The 19,632-nt window shown below is 36.8% G+C and overlaps 1 protein-coding gene across 1 annotated transcript in view; it reads right to left on the bottom strand.

Moving 5' to 3' along the window:
• Positions 1 to 592: 592 nt before the first annotated feature.
• The window catches only part of drc11 (dynein regulatory complex subunit 11), a gene marked incomplete at its 5' end in the record, with an annotated part of 43,943 nt that continues 24,903 nt past the window's right edge, over positions 593 to 19,632 (bottom strand). Inside the window, 10 exons of the mRNA XM_081380517.1 lie at positions 593 to 1,325; positions 1,427 to 1,665; positions 1,836 to 2,013; positions 2,753 to 2,839; positions 5,042 to 5,241; positions 11,715 to 11,822; positions 13,521 to 13,603; positions 13,995 to 14,059; positions 16,780 to 16,878; positions 17,225 to 17,331. Of these exons, the coding sequence (XP_081236643.1) occupies positions 1,170 to 1,325; positions 1,427 to 1,665; positions 1,836 to 2,013; positions 2,753 to 2,839; positions 5,042 to 5,241; positions 11,715 to 11,822; positions 13,521 to 13,603; positions 13,995 to 14,059; positions 16,780 to 16,878; positions 17,225 to 17,331 (1,322 nt within the window). The 3' untranslated portion in view covers positions 593 to 1,169. The remainder of the gene's footprint in view (positions 1,326 to 1,426; positions 1,666 to 1,835; positions 2,014 to 2,752; positions 2,840 to 5,041; positions 5,242 to 11,714; positions 11,823 to 13,520; positions 13,604 to 13,994; positions 14,060 to 16,779; positions 16,879 to 17,224; positions 17,332 to 19,632) is intronic.

Genomic DNA, 19,632 nt, shown 5'->3' on the forward strand with positions numbered 1-19,632 from the left:
AGCAGATGTGGTTTGGCCGAAGACTTCTTTGAAGTGAAGTAGGAAGGCAGACAATGAGTTTGTGACAGGAGCGTTAGCTTGCCATAACGATTGAGCCCACTGAAGAGCGCGTCCGGAGAGGAGAGAGATCACAGAGGCGACGCGTGCTCGATCTGTGGAAAAGAGGTTGCATTTCGAAATGGAGATTACATTGCAATATAAACCCGCTGCAATCCTCTGCCTCACCGCTGTATGTCGCTGGTCGGGCCATGGGACCGGCAGAGGCAGCAGGTGAAGAAGTGGTTGATGACGGAAGGAGTGATTGTCGTACAGTGTGAACCAGTTAATTTTAAACTGGATATCTATTTTTTTTATAAATGAAAACACATTTCCTTTTCCGAATTTTTTTTTTTTTTGCATGCAAAGTGTGCTCGTACTGTTTTTCTCTAAAATAATTGCTCCTGGTTTCTATACCACATATTGTTATCCAATTCAATTACATTTATACATTTTTAAGTGTGATTTAAGTGTGCAATTTGCAAACATGTTTATGGACTGCTGTATCAGATTCTGAATGCGTATCATTTCAGGACATTGACAAGAGAGAAGATTTCAGGTTCATGTTTTGTCCTTTAATGGCTGTCTGGCTTCAATTCAGGTTCAACAATCACTTTTTAATACATCAAATTATAAAGTAAAGCAAAATAAATATTAAACAACACACCCATATTTGTACTTCCTCTCTGCACAGAGATAAAGTTGAAGGTAATCCAATCTAAACAGTTTTGAACAGTGTCCAAGCTATTGTATCAATTGTGAGAAGCTTCAGTTGTTAGAGGTATAATGTTTTATGTTCTCAGTACTAAAAGTGTCTACTAGTCTGACTCTATCATCACAAAACTATTTTTCCCCAATGGGGAATACCTAATTCAAGTAAGAAATATGATAAGCCAAAAATACACATGATACTTAGAAAGCACACAGATGAAAACCAAGATAATCCAAACTGGTTGTGGAATGAGTAGAATAAATTAGTAGAAGAGTTTTTTCCAAAGCAAAACAAACAAAAAATACCATAAAAAAGTACTAGTTGAGAAACAATGGGAAGGATTTAACACTGAAGAAGACTTTTCATACGGAGATGTACTGATGCTCTCTGCTGGCCAGAAGATGAACTGCAACTGTATTTTTCACTTCTTTTTCTTTCTCTTTTTATTCTTCCCCTCCTTCCCTTTTGTTTGTAATTTTCCTCCTTTTGTTTTCCCTTTCTTGAGATCTGCCTCCTCCTCACTGGCCCTGGCCGCTCGTGCCCTTTTTTTGCCCAGAGGTGTCCGGCTGTACCACGTCTATCAACGCAGAAAATACGAACATAATCTACAGTCAGTATGCATACGTATAGCTGGGTTCAACACATGCATCCCTCCAGAAAGCATCCTAAAAAACTGACCTTAAAGGCCTCCTCCTCTTCTTTGTAGACCGGGTCTAGCCTGGCAAGAGGTGGGATGAACTCCACAGCAGTGAGGGGTCTTTTGGTCTGCTGTTTGAGGCGGTGAGAGTTTAAGACAGTTTGGATTGCCTGAAGAATGTGACCCTGAGTGTAACCATCTGTAACTTTAGCTAGAGAGCTCAGGTCCAGCTTAGGGCCCAACTGAGCACCACCTGCTTGGAGCAGCTCCTTCCACAGAGCTAAACATAAAAGATAAATTAATATACACAATAATCTATGTTTAAAAAAAAGACATGATGTATAGAAATGCAAACTGTAATTATAAAGAACGATAAATGTGTTAACTTAATATGTGAAATCGATTTCAGTATGAAACTTATATTAAACACAAACATAGATGATTACTTACTAAATCTTGAAGCATAATCTGGTCTAGGGATCAAAATGATCTTCTTGTAAACTTTACAGAGAGGTTTGATGTCTGCATCAAAAGGTCTGCTTGTCGTTCCCACCACTAACACACGGTCCTCTGGTTTAATAGATTTTAGGACCTTCGGCAGGTTTTTCTTTAGTCTTTTGGGTTCCATCTAGAAATGAAAAGAATTAAGAAACAGCTGAGCTGGAGAAAACAATAGAGTCCTGCATGGATGACACATTTTTGTACACAATTTTAGCACTTCTGGTTCCATCGCCCCAATTCTTGTCAATGTTTTTTTTTTTAAATGCTTGAAATATGGTCTGTGGTTAACACAAGCTTAAGATATTTCCATGTTTTATTCTATGACATCAATAATACCCAATGATATGTGAAATGGCGGTTGTTAATAACAAGTGGCTAAATGGGACTACAGAGGTTGTCGGGACATTAAACGTCATCATTCAAACAGGTAAACTCATCTACTTACAAGTTCCCATTCACAGCCTCATTGTGTTTATAATCACGTTCTTGCAAACTATTCTAACTCAAACTTTGAGGAGAAATGTTTTTAAAATTGAGGCTGAAAGAGTTGTTGGAAGCGCAATGGAACAAAACATGCAAGAATCATAAACTTTCATCAATGCAGCAGCACTCTTTTCATGTTAGCACAGTATATCTACATCTTTAACCACAAGAGGACAGCAGAGTCCACCACCTCACAGTGACAATGGCTTTAAAAAAGAGGTTTTTACTTTATATTCACTGGAATTTGTGAATGAAGGGCTAAACAAATGAAGAAGAATATCACAGTTTATGGTCTGGTATTAGACTTGTATGTATGTTTCAAAGTTGTGTTTATTTAGTAAAGGTTCTAATGACTGTGAGTGTAAGTGTGACATGCGACAAACCTCTTTCTCCAGCTTTGGAACTTTCTTGTAGAATGTTTTCTCAGCGTCGCCAATCCAAATGACTGAGGGCTGCAGCTGGCGAGCCACCTGCCAAAACACGACAATGTTCCTCCAACGCAAGCCAAACGGTAAAACAACCCAAACAATCATCAGCTCACACAAACAATCACTAATCAGCCAGAGCAAAAACAACACTGACGGTAATCAACACTGCCTTTAAAAAAAAGCTACCACATTAGTGAAGTGAGTGCATGCTTTGATATTATTTGACTGAAAACAATGCCTTCAGTTCACTAATGTTTAACAGTAATTTCTGTAAACCCCACAGACTCCCACAAATTATGTTCCTGCAAATTATGTTTCTGATCAAAAACATGCAGACTATTTGCCCATTTAAGCACAAACACCCCATGTACCACAATTTTGTTTATACAGAAATTCTATAAAATACTACTAAAACTAATACATAAAAAAAAAAAAAAACAGTAGCTAAAATCAAAAACAAAAATATATATAGCAAATATTTAGCCTATCTGGATGAATTTAACAATTGAGAGTGTTCTATGGGGTCTGTGGAATATTTGAGACATACAATATTGAAATATTGTATTTTTATTATTATGTATTCTCTTTTTCTGTTGCTGTAAAAATGTGTAAAATTGGTCTGGAGGAATACATATTTAAAAAAGAAATGCTATACAACTAAATGAAATGAAAATGAATTGAATTGAAAGTGAAAAGTTTCTTTTTCGGTTTATACATCTAAAAGAAGATGCACGTCAATATTTTCTAGATAATATTTTAGCGAATTTTATATTTTTATTTTATTTCACACAGTAGTATATATATATAAAATATTTACACATATCTAGCTGCCTTCATATTTTAAAAGGGGGAATCCCTCACGAGGGGATCATCATATTTGGGGGTCTTTGGCATCAAAATGGTTGAGAACCACTGGCCTATAAGGTCATTCTGTTATGCTGCATGCATAAAATCTGCATACTATGCATTGTATACACTCTAGTAAGATAGTAGTACAGTAGAATGCTTTTGCCTCAATCTTGGTTTCCTGAGAAAAGTCAAGCATGGCCTTGAGTTTGGAAACAGTCAGTAAATTTGAACTCCCTTTATTAACCGCTAAGAACTTGAAATCTCTGTCGGCTTCTGTTTTATGATGCAGTCCATAGCGAATTAATCAGCACTGCATATTTCCACACACGATTTCTCAGATTCAGTTCCAAAATGAAAATCAATGGATAAATAGCTGTAATTCAAGAAAACACTAGCTCTTTTCCCACATATTTGAGTTAACCTTCTGGATTTGCGGATTTGTTTTGGCCTCCACGGGAGCAACATCAGATGTATGCAGTTGTACAGATTAGAGGGAACAGTAACAAACTAACTTCCCTAAATTATTGTAAATAAAAGCTTTCTCCAATGTTTGTAACAGAGAGTGCATTGAGAGTGCAGAGAGTAAAAGAGAGTTACAGAGCACAGGAAAGTGGAGGAGTGATTCATCTCAAAATGGCTTAGTGAGCAGGAAATCATGCTGGCACCTGGTTTTATTCCCCGCATGCATTAGGAGAGGTGCTGAAAGACCACCATCCAACACAATGCTGAGCGCAGAATCTCAGAATCCCCCTGCCTCATCCTGCCTTGTTTATCTGCTGTGCCAGATGCTCTCAGGAACAGTTCTTCAAGTAAAACCTCCAAATATGGCCACAATAAACTATACTGGTGGGCAACAGCACACATTTCATAGCCCTTTATTGATATGACCTTTCCATTATTTGTGATTTATTACTAAAGCTTCATTAAAAAAGGGAAGAGGTGATATGGGGATACAATTTGGCCTCCTAGGTTAAACACTCAAGTTTATTTATGAACAGTACTAAACACTTCTTGAAATGTTAAACAGCAAGTAAACAACATCTCTCTAGAAGTATTTTGTTGTCACATTGAGACAGGGAGGAAGGTTTCCATTTGCATTAGTGTTTATGTTTGGAAGTCATTCCAGAATATTTCTCATAAACAGAAAAACCATCACGCAAAGCCTGATGTTTCACTCCATTTTAGAAGACGAATTGATGATCCTGACGATAAATCTTGACGCAACCTAAAGTATGCATAGCAATCAATCAAGTATGTTGATCCTATCAGTTTTTATATGTGATATGTGAAGCTAAAAGAAGTTTAAGGAATTTCAACATTTCACCATCTTAGAATCTTGGCTTTCTGTATTCCCAGAAGGTATTTTCAGAGAGGGCTCAGATGGTTTCTCCTCACCTTGAAGACTATGTGCAGGAGGAATTGCAGTCCGCTTTTGCCTGGATATTTGCCAGCTAGGTTTGAAGGGGAGAGGTCGAATAAGTTTGCACCAGTTTCGTTGCACAAGGCATGGACCAACATCTTCTTCCCAACCCCTGCCGGCCCCGTAAGCAGCACAGCCCGGATCAGGGGCCCTCTCTCATGGACACACTGAGAGCCTATGGAGACCAGAAGAGGAAGCAGTCAGTTTTCCTTTTAAAGGTGATATACTTCAAGTGAAATCAAAGACAGAACAGGTGATATATCATTTTGAAAAAAATCAGGCCAAAACAAAGTTTGTTTAACATTCGTTTCGGGAGTTCAAAACAGCTTGTCACACACTGGAGAGCTGCTTTATAGTAGAAATTGAAGTTGTGATTCTTATTGAAAGTGACACTGATATTTCAAAGAGAAATTTATTTTTACCCCTAAGTGAATAAGAAAAAAAGAACTTCGCCGTGAGTAGGGAGCAGCGAATCGCTGCACGATTATGACAAAAATCATAATTGTCGATTATTCCCTTGAATTGTAATTGCGATTATCGCAATTTACATTGAATGATGTTTTGATTAGCTTTATGCCATTGTTTGAAGCGACTGCATGCCATATTTTTATATCAAAATTAACACGCCGAAAACAATCTTCCTGAAAAACTTTCATTAAACCTTAAATGTCAAATATACTTTTTTATTTATTTAAAGAAAGTAAAAATATGGATGGTCTTATAATGTTACGCTAAAACTAAAATTAAGAGGAAAACAAAAACCACATCTTAAGCACATTGAATAATGTAAGTGGACTTTTTTAAACTTGATTTATTGTGCAGCCCTAATATAGGGGCCATAATATCTTTTGTGTTCTATCCCTATGTTCTTATTATCAATCTTGACCTCCTACACTTTTGTCTTTGCTCTGCCGTCCTCATTTATCCTCATTCATTTTCCTGACTTTATACTGCAGTATATCAGATAACCATCAGTATACATCAGTTGAATAAGAGTAACTGTTTAAGTCATCTCAAGATAATTGTCAGATAATTTGTTATAATATAACATTGCTCTAACAAAGAAGGAAAATCCCCTTTGACTCCAGCTGTTTAAACACTAATGCACCCCACCCAATCATTCATCTTTATCTAAAGACAGGGAGGAACTCCCTGCAAACTCTATACTCATTTGATTAGGAAGTCAGATGTCAGAAAAGTTTGATTGCTCTGGCTGCCGGTGCTCAGTAATAGAAGAACAATAGTTGAATGGCTCTCTGGGGCTAAGCCACAGGTGGTGTGAGATTCCTCTCATGTATGCTGTAGTAAAAGGGTTCCAACTGGACAGAGCTCAGGATGAAGTGAGCTGGCATGAATGTGAGACCACACAGACACACAAACAGAAGCATACACAAATATCCGTCTACCAGTGCGCACACAAACGTCCGGCCACACACACATTCACACAAACAAACATGTCTGCCCAGAAGGGAGGCTTAAACATAACAGGTGCAGCACAATATCACGTCTCTGTTCTCAATGAGTCCCAAAAGTGCTATAAAAGTATACTTGTGGTTCTTATTCGATATCTTTATATTTAAGTCATTATTCACTGAAAATCTTGGCATCCACCCATCTGCATTCATGAGAATTCATGAAAGTAGCAATGTCAGATTCATTCATTTGAGTTGGCTACTTTCAGTGAATAAGTCGATTCAGTTCACAAAACTGTTCTACATGAATAATTCACAAATCAGAATGAACAAGTTCTCAAGTTCAAATCAATGACTAAAAAAATGCTCATTGTAGGGGAAATGAATAACTTAAATTTCTCTTTGTTCATCACAAAACATTATTGTAAATATTAAAGTAAATAATATGAATATGAATAATATTATAAATGCTTTAAATACAGCGCAGTTGGATATTAACATACTTTCATGGTGCTTAAGTATCATTTTTGAAGCTTAAGAGTCTTATGCTGCATCTGAAATGAAATACTTCCCTACTATATAGTATCCAAAACAAGTAGCCTATGCCAACAGAGTAGTATGTCCGAATACATAGTACTCGAAATACAGTAGGTGAAAAGTACCTGGATGTCCTACTACTCCGACCGAGATTCTGGTGCGCATTCGATGGACAATTTACTATCCCATGAGGCCACAGGAGAGGATTTGTGAATGGAAGTGGTAACGCTGGTAGGTCACGTGACAGTAACAACATAGCGGATGTAGTACATCTGAACTTCATTCATACTAGACATTTTCATAGAACGTACTTTAATGTTGGCAAAGTAATTCAAATGCAGTACCTACACAGACAGTATGTGATTTTGAACGCACCGTTGGTCCCTATTTATTGTTATAACATAGAGCAGGACAATTGAGACCCTGGATCACAAAACCAGTCACAAGTCGCACAGGTATATTTGTGGCAATAGCCAACAATACATTGCATGGGTCAAAATTATCGATTTTTCTTTTATGCCAAAAATCATTAGGATATTGTAAACATTCTTTACACATTGTAAAGATCATGTTCCATGAAGATATTTTGTAAATGTCCTACCGTAAATATATAAAACACTTATTTTTGTGAGTGAATGCAGCACAATAGCGAACATAAATGGACAACTTTAAAAGCGATTTTCTCAATGTTTCGATTTTTTTGCCCCCTCAGATTCCAGATTTTGAAATAGTTGTATCTCGGCCAAATATCGTCCTATACTGACAAACTATACATCAATAGGTCATGCATACATCTCAATAAAAAATTGCGCAATTGTCCAGGGTCACAATTCTTCAAAATTCTCTTGTGTTCTACGGAAGAAAGAAATTCATATGGGTTTGAAATGACATGATGGTGTGTAAATGATGTCAGAATTCTCGCTGAAAGTGTTCCTTGAAGTGAAAATAAAGTATGTGTAACCCAGTTTTAGATTAAAAAAAGGCAGACATTGAGAGCATAGAAAGAACTGCAGTGAAACAGACTCATATTTTGTATGTGTGGGTATTTTGCATACATTTCCAGCTCTCTTTGTCATCTCAGTGATAACTTTACAAGTATAAACCAACCTTTACACTTTAAGGACTATAAGCAGCAGGGGGCGATATAAATAGAAAAATCACATTGTGCTAGATGTGTTTGTATGAGTAGGGCATAGGCTACATCCTAATTCAAATATTATCCTAAATAATATACAAGAATTAAAGTGTCAGAAATCATAGTAGGCTGAAATCCTATCCTAAGTGCCAGCATGGTATATTTTTTTTGTGTGAATTTTTTTATTTTTCAGAGTGTGCATGCTTTTTGTGCTATTACCCACAATCCCTTGCACATTGGAAAAGGATGAGTTTGTGATGTTTTACTTTTTTCTAGTTGAAAAGTGTCAAGGGTCCAAGGCCAGGAAGTTTTAACTGGAATGTTCCAACTTGGAAACTTGGAGGAACGCTCACAACCCTGACTTGAATATCCAAAATGGTTGCTCAGCACCATTGTTTATTAGCACTTCTGTCTCAATACAAACATTACTTGCCAACCTCTATCTGTGGACATTTTTTGTGCAAAATGTTGCTTTTTAATGCACTACAAAGGTTTGCTGGACGCATCCATCTTGGTTTTCCGACTTGTGTACACTCAGGTGTGATTTCATTCACAGCTCCAAAATCCGACTTCCAAGATAAACGTACCATAAGCACCAGATTAGCACAAACAGGCCTCAACTGGATAGTAAGGCTGGATCACAGTTGTTTGTGAATATTTATAGAAATTTTTTTCTAAATGTATCTTGGGTATGAATCATTGTATTTAATCGTTTGAACCAAATTACTGTAAAAATGGTTCGAGTAAAAAAAAGTATTTTTTGTAGAAAAAAAAGTAGTTTTGAGTTTTGCATGTGGTTCAATGGAGAGATGTAAGCACCCCCTTGAGGAAGCCCACTTGTGTCACATAGAAAAGGTTTCATAGGTTATTAGCGGACAAAATTTCCCACCCAGTGCTACACAATCAAAAGTATGTACTTTACCATCACCAGCGAAGTGCATACTTTTATTGTGCACTGTAAGCAAGCAGATTGGAGCACAGCCTGTGTATGTTTATGCGTGAATGAATGTGTATCTGCGTGTACACTTCACTAGCCCCACGGTTTAAACTTGATTATCCAAAATTTAATTACACTCTAATCTCACACAACAGCTCTGTTAAAAGGGCCATTGTGTTATGGAGGAAGTTCACTTGACCTCAGAATATCTGCAATGTTTATCAAGTATAAAATGGTTTACAGAAAAGCACAATGAGGAACACTGTGAGAAACTTGTGCTTTTCTGCAACCACTTACAAGGTGGTTGTACTAACCATGGTTCATAGTTCATGAATTTCACACTGTCCCAGTTAACAGCTGCTGGCTTTGATGTTCAAATCAGATTTACACTAGTCCGCCCTGTAAAATGGTGGGAGTGATTATATTTCTAGGGATGGGTAGGTAAGAACTCAAGAAAGAAAATAACAGAAATGCAAGAAAATCTAATCTATTGGGGTAGATCTAACAAAACTTGATCTCTGCAGTGAGAACACAGAGAAACATACCTCAGGCCAGGGCAGCATTAATCACTTTTAAAGAGGGGCAATCATCAAAAACAGTGATTATGCTTATGGTGGGAGTGATTTTATTTCTAGGGATGGGTAGGTAAGAACTCAAGGAAGAAAATAACAGAAATGCAAGAAAATCTAATCTAGTGGTGTAGATCTAACAAAACTTGATCTCTGCAGTGAGAACACAGAGAAACAAACAAAAAAAGAAAAGTGAAGTCTGCACACTGCAAGCTACTCAAGATAAATTTATTAAAAGCACAATGTTTCGACCATCAGGTCTTCATCAGGTGCAATAATTGGCTTATGCTGGTTTGTTTATTTGATCTATAGATCAGTAGTTCTCAACTTGTTTTGCTTCAAGGACAATAAAAAAGTCCTTAAAATCAAACACTGAAAGTTTACCATTAAATTGATTCAGAATGAATTTGTGTCAAAATACTGCTAAGTTTGATGAGGCACAGTCTTTGACTTTGAAAGCTGTATTGGGAGCAATCTAGTTTTGATTTGCACTTGCAGTGTTACACTCCTCTGGGAATGTCGTGATGACAGACCTCTGGAGAGACATCACACACTCTCATACCACAGAAATCTTTAGGGATGTAGACGTCCTGACTCCTTTGTGTGATTGTTTTGCTGCTGCTGACTGAGGTGTCTTTGTTTTAGCACTGAGCTCTGTTTATGTGGTAACCCTTTTCTGCCTAGGGCCACGAATCACTGAGGGACAATCTAACTCTCCCTGCAAAGAGTTGTTAAGGTTACAGCCCACCAGGGCAGCGTGTGTATGATCTGGCCTGATCCCTGTGCTGATCCCATTGAGCCCATGGCTGGGTTATTAAATGAGAAGTGAGTGTATAGAGTGAATGTTGGTGTTGATACTGTGATACGGGACACCGGGCCTTGCTAGGCAATGAAGCGTTCGCTCCAGAGAAAGTTACAAAAGACCATGAGCTGCTTAGTAGGGTCAAGTACAGTTCAGAAGGGCAGACAGGGTGCATTCTATTACCTACACTAACACACACACACACACACACACACACACACACACACACACACACACACACAAACGTGCGCATGGATCTAATAGTGCTGCTCCTGAAAAATTTATGTGAGCCACTATAAAATTCCCTAGAGGCTCTTGAGCGCAATGGTGGTGTTTTTATCCGCAAAAATTTGTTCGTAGCTTCAAGTTGTTTGGAGCTTCATAATGCATTTGGGTCTGTTTTGACCCAGAAGAGATACATAGAAAATAAAAATAAATGCATATTTTTTTGTACAGGAACCAAACTTTGCAGATGAGCCGAGACTATCAAAATACATGTAATTTTTTTTTTACATAAGATATAAACACTTTTTGACCTGGATATTAACTAAGGCTATATACATGATGTTATAGAGACTATTTTTTTTAAACATCTATGAGTTATATGTCTCCAAATTATTTTGTAAAATATATTTATCCTATTTCCTATTATCTCAAACACAGTATTGGGACAAAATTTTGTTGATAAACATGAATATGCACACGCCTATTGATGCACAAACAAATTATCTTCTTTTTCATTGGAAAGTAAAAGTGTGATATTTTTTTGTGTGTTATTTTATAAATTGATGTTTTGTTTCAGGATTCATAAATTTAGACCATTTTTGTTAATACTGGTAATTCTCAGGTTATATGTTCTTATAAATTTCATATAATGATGTAAAATGATTTATGATTTAGATCTTTTCTGTAGGTCATGTAAATTTGAAATGTAAAATAATTGCTACGTTTTTTTAATTAATAAAAAGGGATAGATATAGTAATAACATGGTAACATTTAAAACTTAATTTTTTTGTGCATTCACTAATTCACTTCCAACAGACCCAGAATGCAAAAATCGTATCAGATTTTTTATGCATAATGAGGAATAAATATTTAACTCTCATTTTAACAGTTTAGCAGAACATACTTCATTATAGTGACATCATCAGAGTAATGCCAGACATTTTCAGGTGTTTTTGAATGATGTATGATGACTAAAACAAAGAGAAGCACAGTTGACTAGGTCCGACTAGTCAGAGCTGGTTATACTCACCCAAAGGCAGAATGCCATAAAGTGCGATGAGCTGTCTTACGTCAGAGAGAGATGGCATGGGCTCAATATCTGCTTGCCGCAGTGTTGTGCCCAAGTAACTGTATTCACCTAGAGAGAGAGGGAAAAATATATGCCATACTGCTTTAAATATGATAACAAACATCAGACATTAATGGCTGCTTGCCAGGTTTCCTGGTTTCCATGGAACGCAAAAAACAATGTTAGAGTAACAAAGTTGTTCCGACACATAGCAGTCAATGTGGTTTTCTATACTTTAAACGCCACACCCTGTTCCCGAAAAACAAACTAAACAGAAACTGAAATTTTAAGGCTTCACATTTCGTGTCATTTTAGAGCAACATTAGGTTGCTATGCTGTGCAGTTGAACCATTGATGAGTCATAAAATCCATTGTGGTGCACGCACACGTTCAAAGGGGTGTGATTCAGCACTGTGCATGTGTCTGTGATCAAGTCGCTTTAGCAATAAAGCCCAGTCTGAAACCCTGGGCAATGCATTTATCATAAAACTGATTCACTTGATTCAAACTTGGAAAACTTGATGCTTGTGCTTGTGAGATGTAACAAATGGCAACACATGAAAACCACTGAAAACAGAGTTCTAGGTAAAATCAATGTACACTAAATGTTCACATCAAAGCTATAGCTCTGACACTGGACTATGCACTTTATGTGATTAAGCTGAACTAACCTCTTTGTTGATCCTGGAACATCATTCCAATCAACCAATCAGATTTGAGGGACAAGTTTACAGTTTATGTCAAGTTCAGGCTTACAGCCAGGGTTAGGTGCTTCTACATCAGTGGTATTCACCTATCATTTCCCTCTGATTAGAGGGATGACTTATGGGTAGGGTTAGGTTTAGGGGTAGGGATAGTATAGGATTAAATTTTCGGACAGGAATGTTGCCTTTAACTCGCAAAATCAGGATGTGCTGAACTTCTTGTGCCAAACTAAGATATAGTGAACTATTAGGTCTGAATAATAATAATAATAATAATAATAATAATAAATAAAATATTATAATAATAATAATAAAAAGTGACAGTGAAACATAAAAAATAATAAATTCATAAATTTAAATAAATTATACAATTGCCCCCAAAATGTATTTTTTTTTTAAAATATGCTTAACTTTTTTAAATATAAATATATATATAAATATATATATATATATATATATATATATATATATATATATATATATATATATATATATATATATATATATATATATATATATATATATATATATATATATATATATTATTTTTTTAGTGTGATAATATTTAATTTTATTTAATAACTTTTTAATTTTAATTTTATTTAATATTTTTTCCGGAATTTTAAATATAAAGTTATACTTTTACTAATTAGACATTTTACTAACTATAAGTAACTTTGCAACTATGTCAACTAACTCTCAGACTATTAGATTATGTGTTATTAAGTGTTTGCAGATATTAAGCAGACAGTCTACTAATAATCTAACGACTGGTAGTTGACATGTAGTTGCAAAGATACTTATAGTTAGTAGAATGTCTTAATTGATTTAAAGTGTTACCTAAAATATTTTCAACATTTAAAGATAATTCAATTGGAAAGAAATTTTTCATACAACTGAAATGTGTACATCTTCAAAAATAATTAAATATATTTTTGAGTGTAATGTTTAAGCATTAATGCAGAATTAAGGAAGTGAAACAAATGATGGGGTTAAGAAGACATTACAGAATGTTAAAAACTAAAAAGACGTGACATTTATCTCAGTGGTGTTTGGTTTTTACCAATGTAATCTGACAACTTGACGTTCATTGGCCTGATTATGAAGCCTTCCAGAACAAGCTCCTCATATAGAGATTCTATGGTCCTAGAGGGAAGACAAAAAGAAAGTTTAGAAGAGAGAAAAACAGAAAAAGCATTGCAAACAAGAGAGCAAACTGATCAGTCATGCTGTGTATCTGACGCAAACTTCTATTACATCACAGCGTTCAGAGCCAGCCATGAATTCTTGTGCTCACATGGACATTCGCCAGGCACCCCCTGAGCTCCAAACCCTGACACTCACTTGAGCACTTTCCAGAAGCACAATCCCTCTGTTACAGAACTCTCACAGTGCACTGGTGTTTAACGTATGACCTACATCTCTCAGTTGCAAACAGTGCCAGGGGTCAAATCTGCTCTTTTAGCAATGATTAAACTACATTATAATATTCTTGAGAAATAGACTTTGCATTTTAAACCAGTTTATTTATTCCAACCTGTCAGCTGTGAGGTCCTTCTCTTTCTTCTTCTTCTTTCCAGTCTTCCGCCCTTTCTTTTTTTTCTAAAGCAAAGAAAATGTGTTTTTAGTTATGGACAACAACAAATGAAAATAATTCTGAATAAAGAATGACAGGGGATGGAAAGTATGTGTCGTAGATAGTACCGATATTATATTTTTCCTTTCTGGTTTTTAGATTGAAATAAGTCTTAACATGTGATGATTAGATTAGTGTCAGACTGTAAAGAAAGTTTATTTTCCTTTTAACACCAAGGCATATCTACATGTCTGTATCAGTAGATTAAATCTTCCGACCATGCAATGTAACATGTTAATAACAGGTGTGTTGGATATGCGCTTTCATCCAAAATGTAGAAATCCTGAAAAACCTCTAGTGACTTGACATAAACAATCACTGTGTGGGATCAAGTGATGGTCTGGACGTGTGTGTTTTCCTGATTATCTAGACTGTACTCTCAGTACAACCGTTTTTATGCAGCCTACTAGAGACACCTTGGAACTTGCTGTAATTCAGGGCTTTTCCAATCCACAAATGAACCAGACTAGCAGGACTAGCAACCAGGAATTTCCACGAATGATATGTTACCAAATGTTCTAAATATTTGTTCGGCGAGTAATAGAAACCCACTTACTTCATTTTCTCAGAAACTTGGGCAGAACATACTGTGATTCCCCAAAATATTTTTATGGAGAATCTTGGATCATTTTTTGGCAGGTCTGAGTATGTTAGTCGGTGAAATTAAGATCAGGAAACTTTTCTCCTGCATTTATATAACAGATAGGATGAACTCCTGCTAGCATTAGCTCAGCTTGGGCGTTGCATGTTCATTTAACAAACAAACCCTCCCTGTTGCATAATGTTCAATATGATGTTCCCAAATTGCATGGGTTATAAAATTCACTGAATTTAAAATTCCAACAAAGTTCAATGTGCAAACCAACTTAAGATGAATTAACAGCTGGAATGCAGTCTTACACCAGCAGAGCTGAATGGGGTATGCGTGTGCCTGCATTTGCAGAATGATTAATGATAAAAAACATCTTTGTGTATAAATTACACACATCAGACAGACAGCGTCTGTGACCGATTTAGCTGTCAAAACCTCTGAGCGTAAAGCAACTCAAGCAGGGTGCCAAATATGTTGTTGAGGAATTCTAGCTCTTGTGCAGGCATGCAATGAGGCCTTTTTCTATGCTTCTTGTTTTGGAGAAGACACAATAGTGACTGATTGCAAGAAATATAGAGAAGGATTGGTCTCCTATATATTCCCATATATTTATAGGTCACAGTTAAACAGAGCCACACACATATTCACATACATACATACACAAACAGATCTATCTTTTTACATGTATATCATTCTGTCTAAATATTGCCGGCATAGTAATGGATGTCTTGACTTTGCAAATATAAATGTCAAGAATCTGCCTTCAAGATGTATCAACACTCTGTTAATACTGCTTTCAGGTCAGCTTTTTTTTTGTTTTATGAGAAACAAAGCTCCAGTTGCAAAATTTTAAGTCATATTGTGAAATAAAGTCAGTTGTGAGAAGTAAAGTTGGACATAAAGTTTCAATTATGAAAAACATTGCAGCAATTGCAAAACAAATAGTCCCATTGTTTTTTGCTCTGTGGCAAAAACAGGATTTCTGTAGTTCTAGAATATGCTTTGACATGAAAATATACATTTAACTATACATTTACATGTCTATGACTCTACAGACATTATGTACTTTACCATATGTCTTGGTCCTCTCGTCATATATTACCATATATTGTGTGTGTATGTGTATTTGTGTGTGTGTGTGTGTGTGTGTGTGTGTGTGTGTGTGTGTATGTGGTTCAGGTATACTCTACGTTACCAGGAAAAAAATGTCCCCACAAAGATGGCAATATTTGAAATCCTTGTTCTTGTGGGGACATTCTTTTGTCCCAATGAGGAAAACAGCTTATAAATCATACTAAGTGATGTTTTTTGAACATGATGCTTTAAGTTTTCTGTGATGGGTAGGTTATAGGGTAAGGGTTCATGGATAGAATTTACAGTTTGTACAGTATAAAATTCATTGTGTCTATGGAATGTCCCCATAAAACATGGAAACTCAACATATGTGTGTGTGTGTGTGTGTGTGTTTGTGTGTACCTGGTATTCCCTACGTTATGGGGACCAAATATCACACAAGGATAATCATACTGGTAAATTTTTACCTTATGGGGACATGACAAAAACAGCTAAATCATACTAAATTAAGTGTTTTAAAAAATCTAAAAATGCAGAAAGTTTTCTGTGATGGGTAGTTTGAGGGATTAGTGTAAGGAGATATAATATACAGTTTGTACAGTAAAAAAAATCATTGCGTCTAAGTAGATTTCCATAAAACATGGAAACCAGTGTGTGTGTATGCGTGTGTGCGGTAGAGAAGGTGGGGAACAGGGGCCCTATCAAAACACAAGCTGACGAGGGCAGGACACCTTTACTAATTCTCTGTCCAGACCACATTCCTGGTCATGAGGGCAGATCACTGTATGACCCCAGGGCCCCTCACACAAGGTGCATAAACAGAGGACAGAGAGTATATCTCAAGATCTGGATTCATCCAGACTAAAAGACAAATTACAGGGTTTTACAGGCCAGTCACCATCTATAATCTGAGGAACATCAGGGAGCGCTGAGCATCTGTACACTGTCACTCATGCAGAGAATTTAAAATGTGCTTAAGGTCTTATCTCAAAGGAAGAAGTATGCATGTCTGCCATTCACCTTTTTACTACTTTTCTTGACTTTTTTCTTTTTCTTTCCCTTGTCTCTGTCCACCACCAGTTTAAGGTTCTTCAGTTCCTGTCTCATCAGCTCGTCCACCTGAGACAAATATAAAAACAAAGATGGAGAAAGAGGGAAAAAATGTGATGGAATGAATTGAGCCACAAGGGAAGCGAAAGAGCTTAAGTGTTTTGTTTTCATAGAGTGTTATGACTTTCATAAAATGTAGTGCAGAAAGAGTGTTGATTTCTTTACTCCAAACCAGGATTTGAATTCATGAGTGTCCGAGACAAAATTATGAAGCTGAGGGCCCCACTTTGCATACTATTGGCAGGTTAAAGATGTGTTTACTGGGACCACTTCATCACAGGCCCCTGGTCATCCCCCCCCCCCCCCGCCCCCGCCCCCCCACCCCCCCACCCCCTGATGACAGCTCTGCTCCCACCTGAACTCTGAGCTCCTCTTCAACTTCCAATCTCTTCTCCTCTCGCACCAACTGAGCATCGAAACTTTGAAGGAAGTTCTGTTTTTCATCTCGGTAATGCCAAACCTCTGCAACGCACAACAAATCCACAGAGGATGTTGATTTATGAAAAACTAAATTTCAACAACAGTGATAATATGATCATACCACAGGGAAACCGCCATGGTTATTGTCAATACATCTAAAACGACAGAACATACAGACATTCTCTGACATGTGAAAAATTTGAGTTGGACACAAAGCATCAAAGTATAGTCAGGAGAACATCAGTCAGCACTGTGTAAAAGAGGAAACAATTCTGAGAGGGGTCTGGAGGGCCTCAGTCGGACCTCCTGTGCGTGGAGCGTAGAGGAAGCACAGGTGCTGTAGTCTGGGTGAGAACGCAGCGTTTGACTGTACTCCGTGCTGCGCTCTCACGCGCCACATCCTGACAGGAAGTCCATTTCCACCCACCTCCTGTCCTGGCTAAAGGCAGTGCGCCAGGTTGATTTGGAAACTGGAAGAGGACTGAATGGCAGGGTCTGACCTCACAATGAGTCTGAAGTTGTTTTTCCCTGTTTTGTTCATTTGCATATCATAGAGATAAAAAACAGCAAACTTAATCTAGACTGGCCAAGACAAACATTTATGAATGTGTGTTAAATATTACACTTGGCAGATGATTTTACTCAAAGCAACTAGCAGTGAATTCAAGGTTTATATTTTTATCAGTTCATGTATTTACCTGAGAATCAAATCCATGACATTGGTGCTTGCACTACAGTTCTTGTAACAAAGCCTCATAAACAGCGGGGTTGTGCACCTTTTAAAATTGAATACATTTGAATAAATTTTTTTTTTAATTCAAATTCCAGGTTCAGTTGTTCAGGTGTCAGTCAAATTTCAGTGTCTAAATTTCAGTTGAGGTAGCAAATAGGAACTAGACCCAAAATTCAAATTGAGCGAGTACATAAAAAAATCTGTGCCTTAGCCTCATTCACTACACTAAGGGACAGATTTACTGGGCAAATCAGCGTGAGAGCTTAATTCCAAAAAAGCACAGATGGGAGTGGAAAGTTCTGCGCAGAGAAGCAGAGCAAATTAGCGTCTGGTTTAAGACATGCTTTTTTGGCCGATAAATAATAACTAGCGCAAACCTGAGTAAATCACCTTGAAGGATTCATTTAAAATACTCTCCTCCCATAAATGTTGCATCTGAAAGGGAAACTTCTACAAATGCACATGCAATAAGGTCAGCCGCAAAAATAATCCTGTCCACGCCATTTCAGCGCAAATTTTTCACTGTGTGTCTAGTAAATCCCGACAGTAGTTTTTGGGACAAAAGAGGGTTTGCGCTGGTGCAAGATGTTAATAAATCTGGCCCTATGTCTATAATAATGATGCTTGTAATGCTAATAATGGTCCTAAGTTAATAACTAATGATCATTGCGACGGAAGCGAATCAATCAAAACTAACTTTAGCTGGACAATAACTTTAGAGCTGCTATAAAGCCAAAACAATCTCTGTTACTTTAATTTCCTATTATCAATGTAAAGCCACTTTGGAATAATCTACATTGTTAAAAGCGCTATATAAATGAAGATGACTTAAATTTTGAGCAATTGGGACCGATTTGGTGGCAAATTCCAGGTTTACGTCATTTGTTCTTGTATGTTGATGTCGTGTCCGTAAACACACACAGCTACTATATACAGATCAGCTCTGATATGATCAGCGGTAACATTGCACTTCCTCAAACAAAAAGCAGTGTCGAAGAACATATGACTGCTCTGCAGTCATGCAATTTCAACCACAGAATGACGATAGAGAGGCCAAAATTCTGTACTGCAGCTTGAATGAAGTACAGAAGTAAAATTAAATGAATACTGAATTGGGTAACACTTTATTTTGATGGTTCCTTTTGAACATTCTGTTGACTATAAGTAACTTTTTGCAACTACATGTCAAATAACTCTCATTTGAGTGTTAGTAGACTGTCTGCTTAATATCTGCTGACTCTTTATTGTGATGGTCCTCCAACAGACATTCTTCTGACTATAAGTAACTTTGCAACTACATGTCAACTTATTCGAACCCTAACCCTTCCAGTCTACTAATACTAACACTCTAATGAGAGTTAGTAAACATATAGGTGCAAAGTTACTTATAGTCAACAGAATGTGTTAAAGGGACCATCAAAATAAAGTAAAAATCATAACCCTAATAAGTGTAAGTTTTAACACGGAAAAGGACTGTCAAGACAGACTCTGAATGTTGACTTAACAGTCTTTTTTGAAAGTTTCTATTAAAAAAAGCTTAACGGACGTTGTTGGTGGCTTTTTGACTGATTGAGCATGTTGAATCAGTGTTGGACAGTCTTTGAGAGAAG

The sequence above is a fragment of the Scardinius erythrophthalmus genome (assembly GCF_964197995.2).
Source record: "Scardinius erythrophthalmus genome assembly, chromosome: 12".
In the NCBI taxonomy this organism is placed as follows: domain Eukaryota; kingdom Metazoa; phylum Chordata; class Actinopteri; order Cypriniformes; family Leuciscidae; genus Scardinius; species Scardinius erythrophthalmus.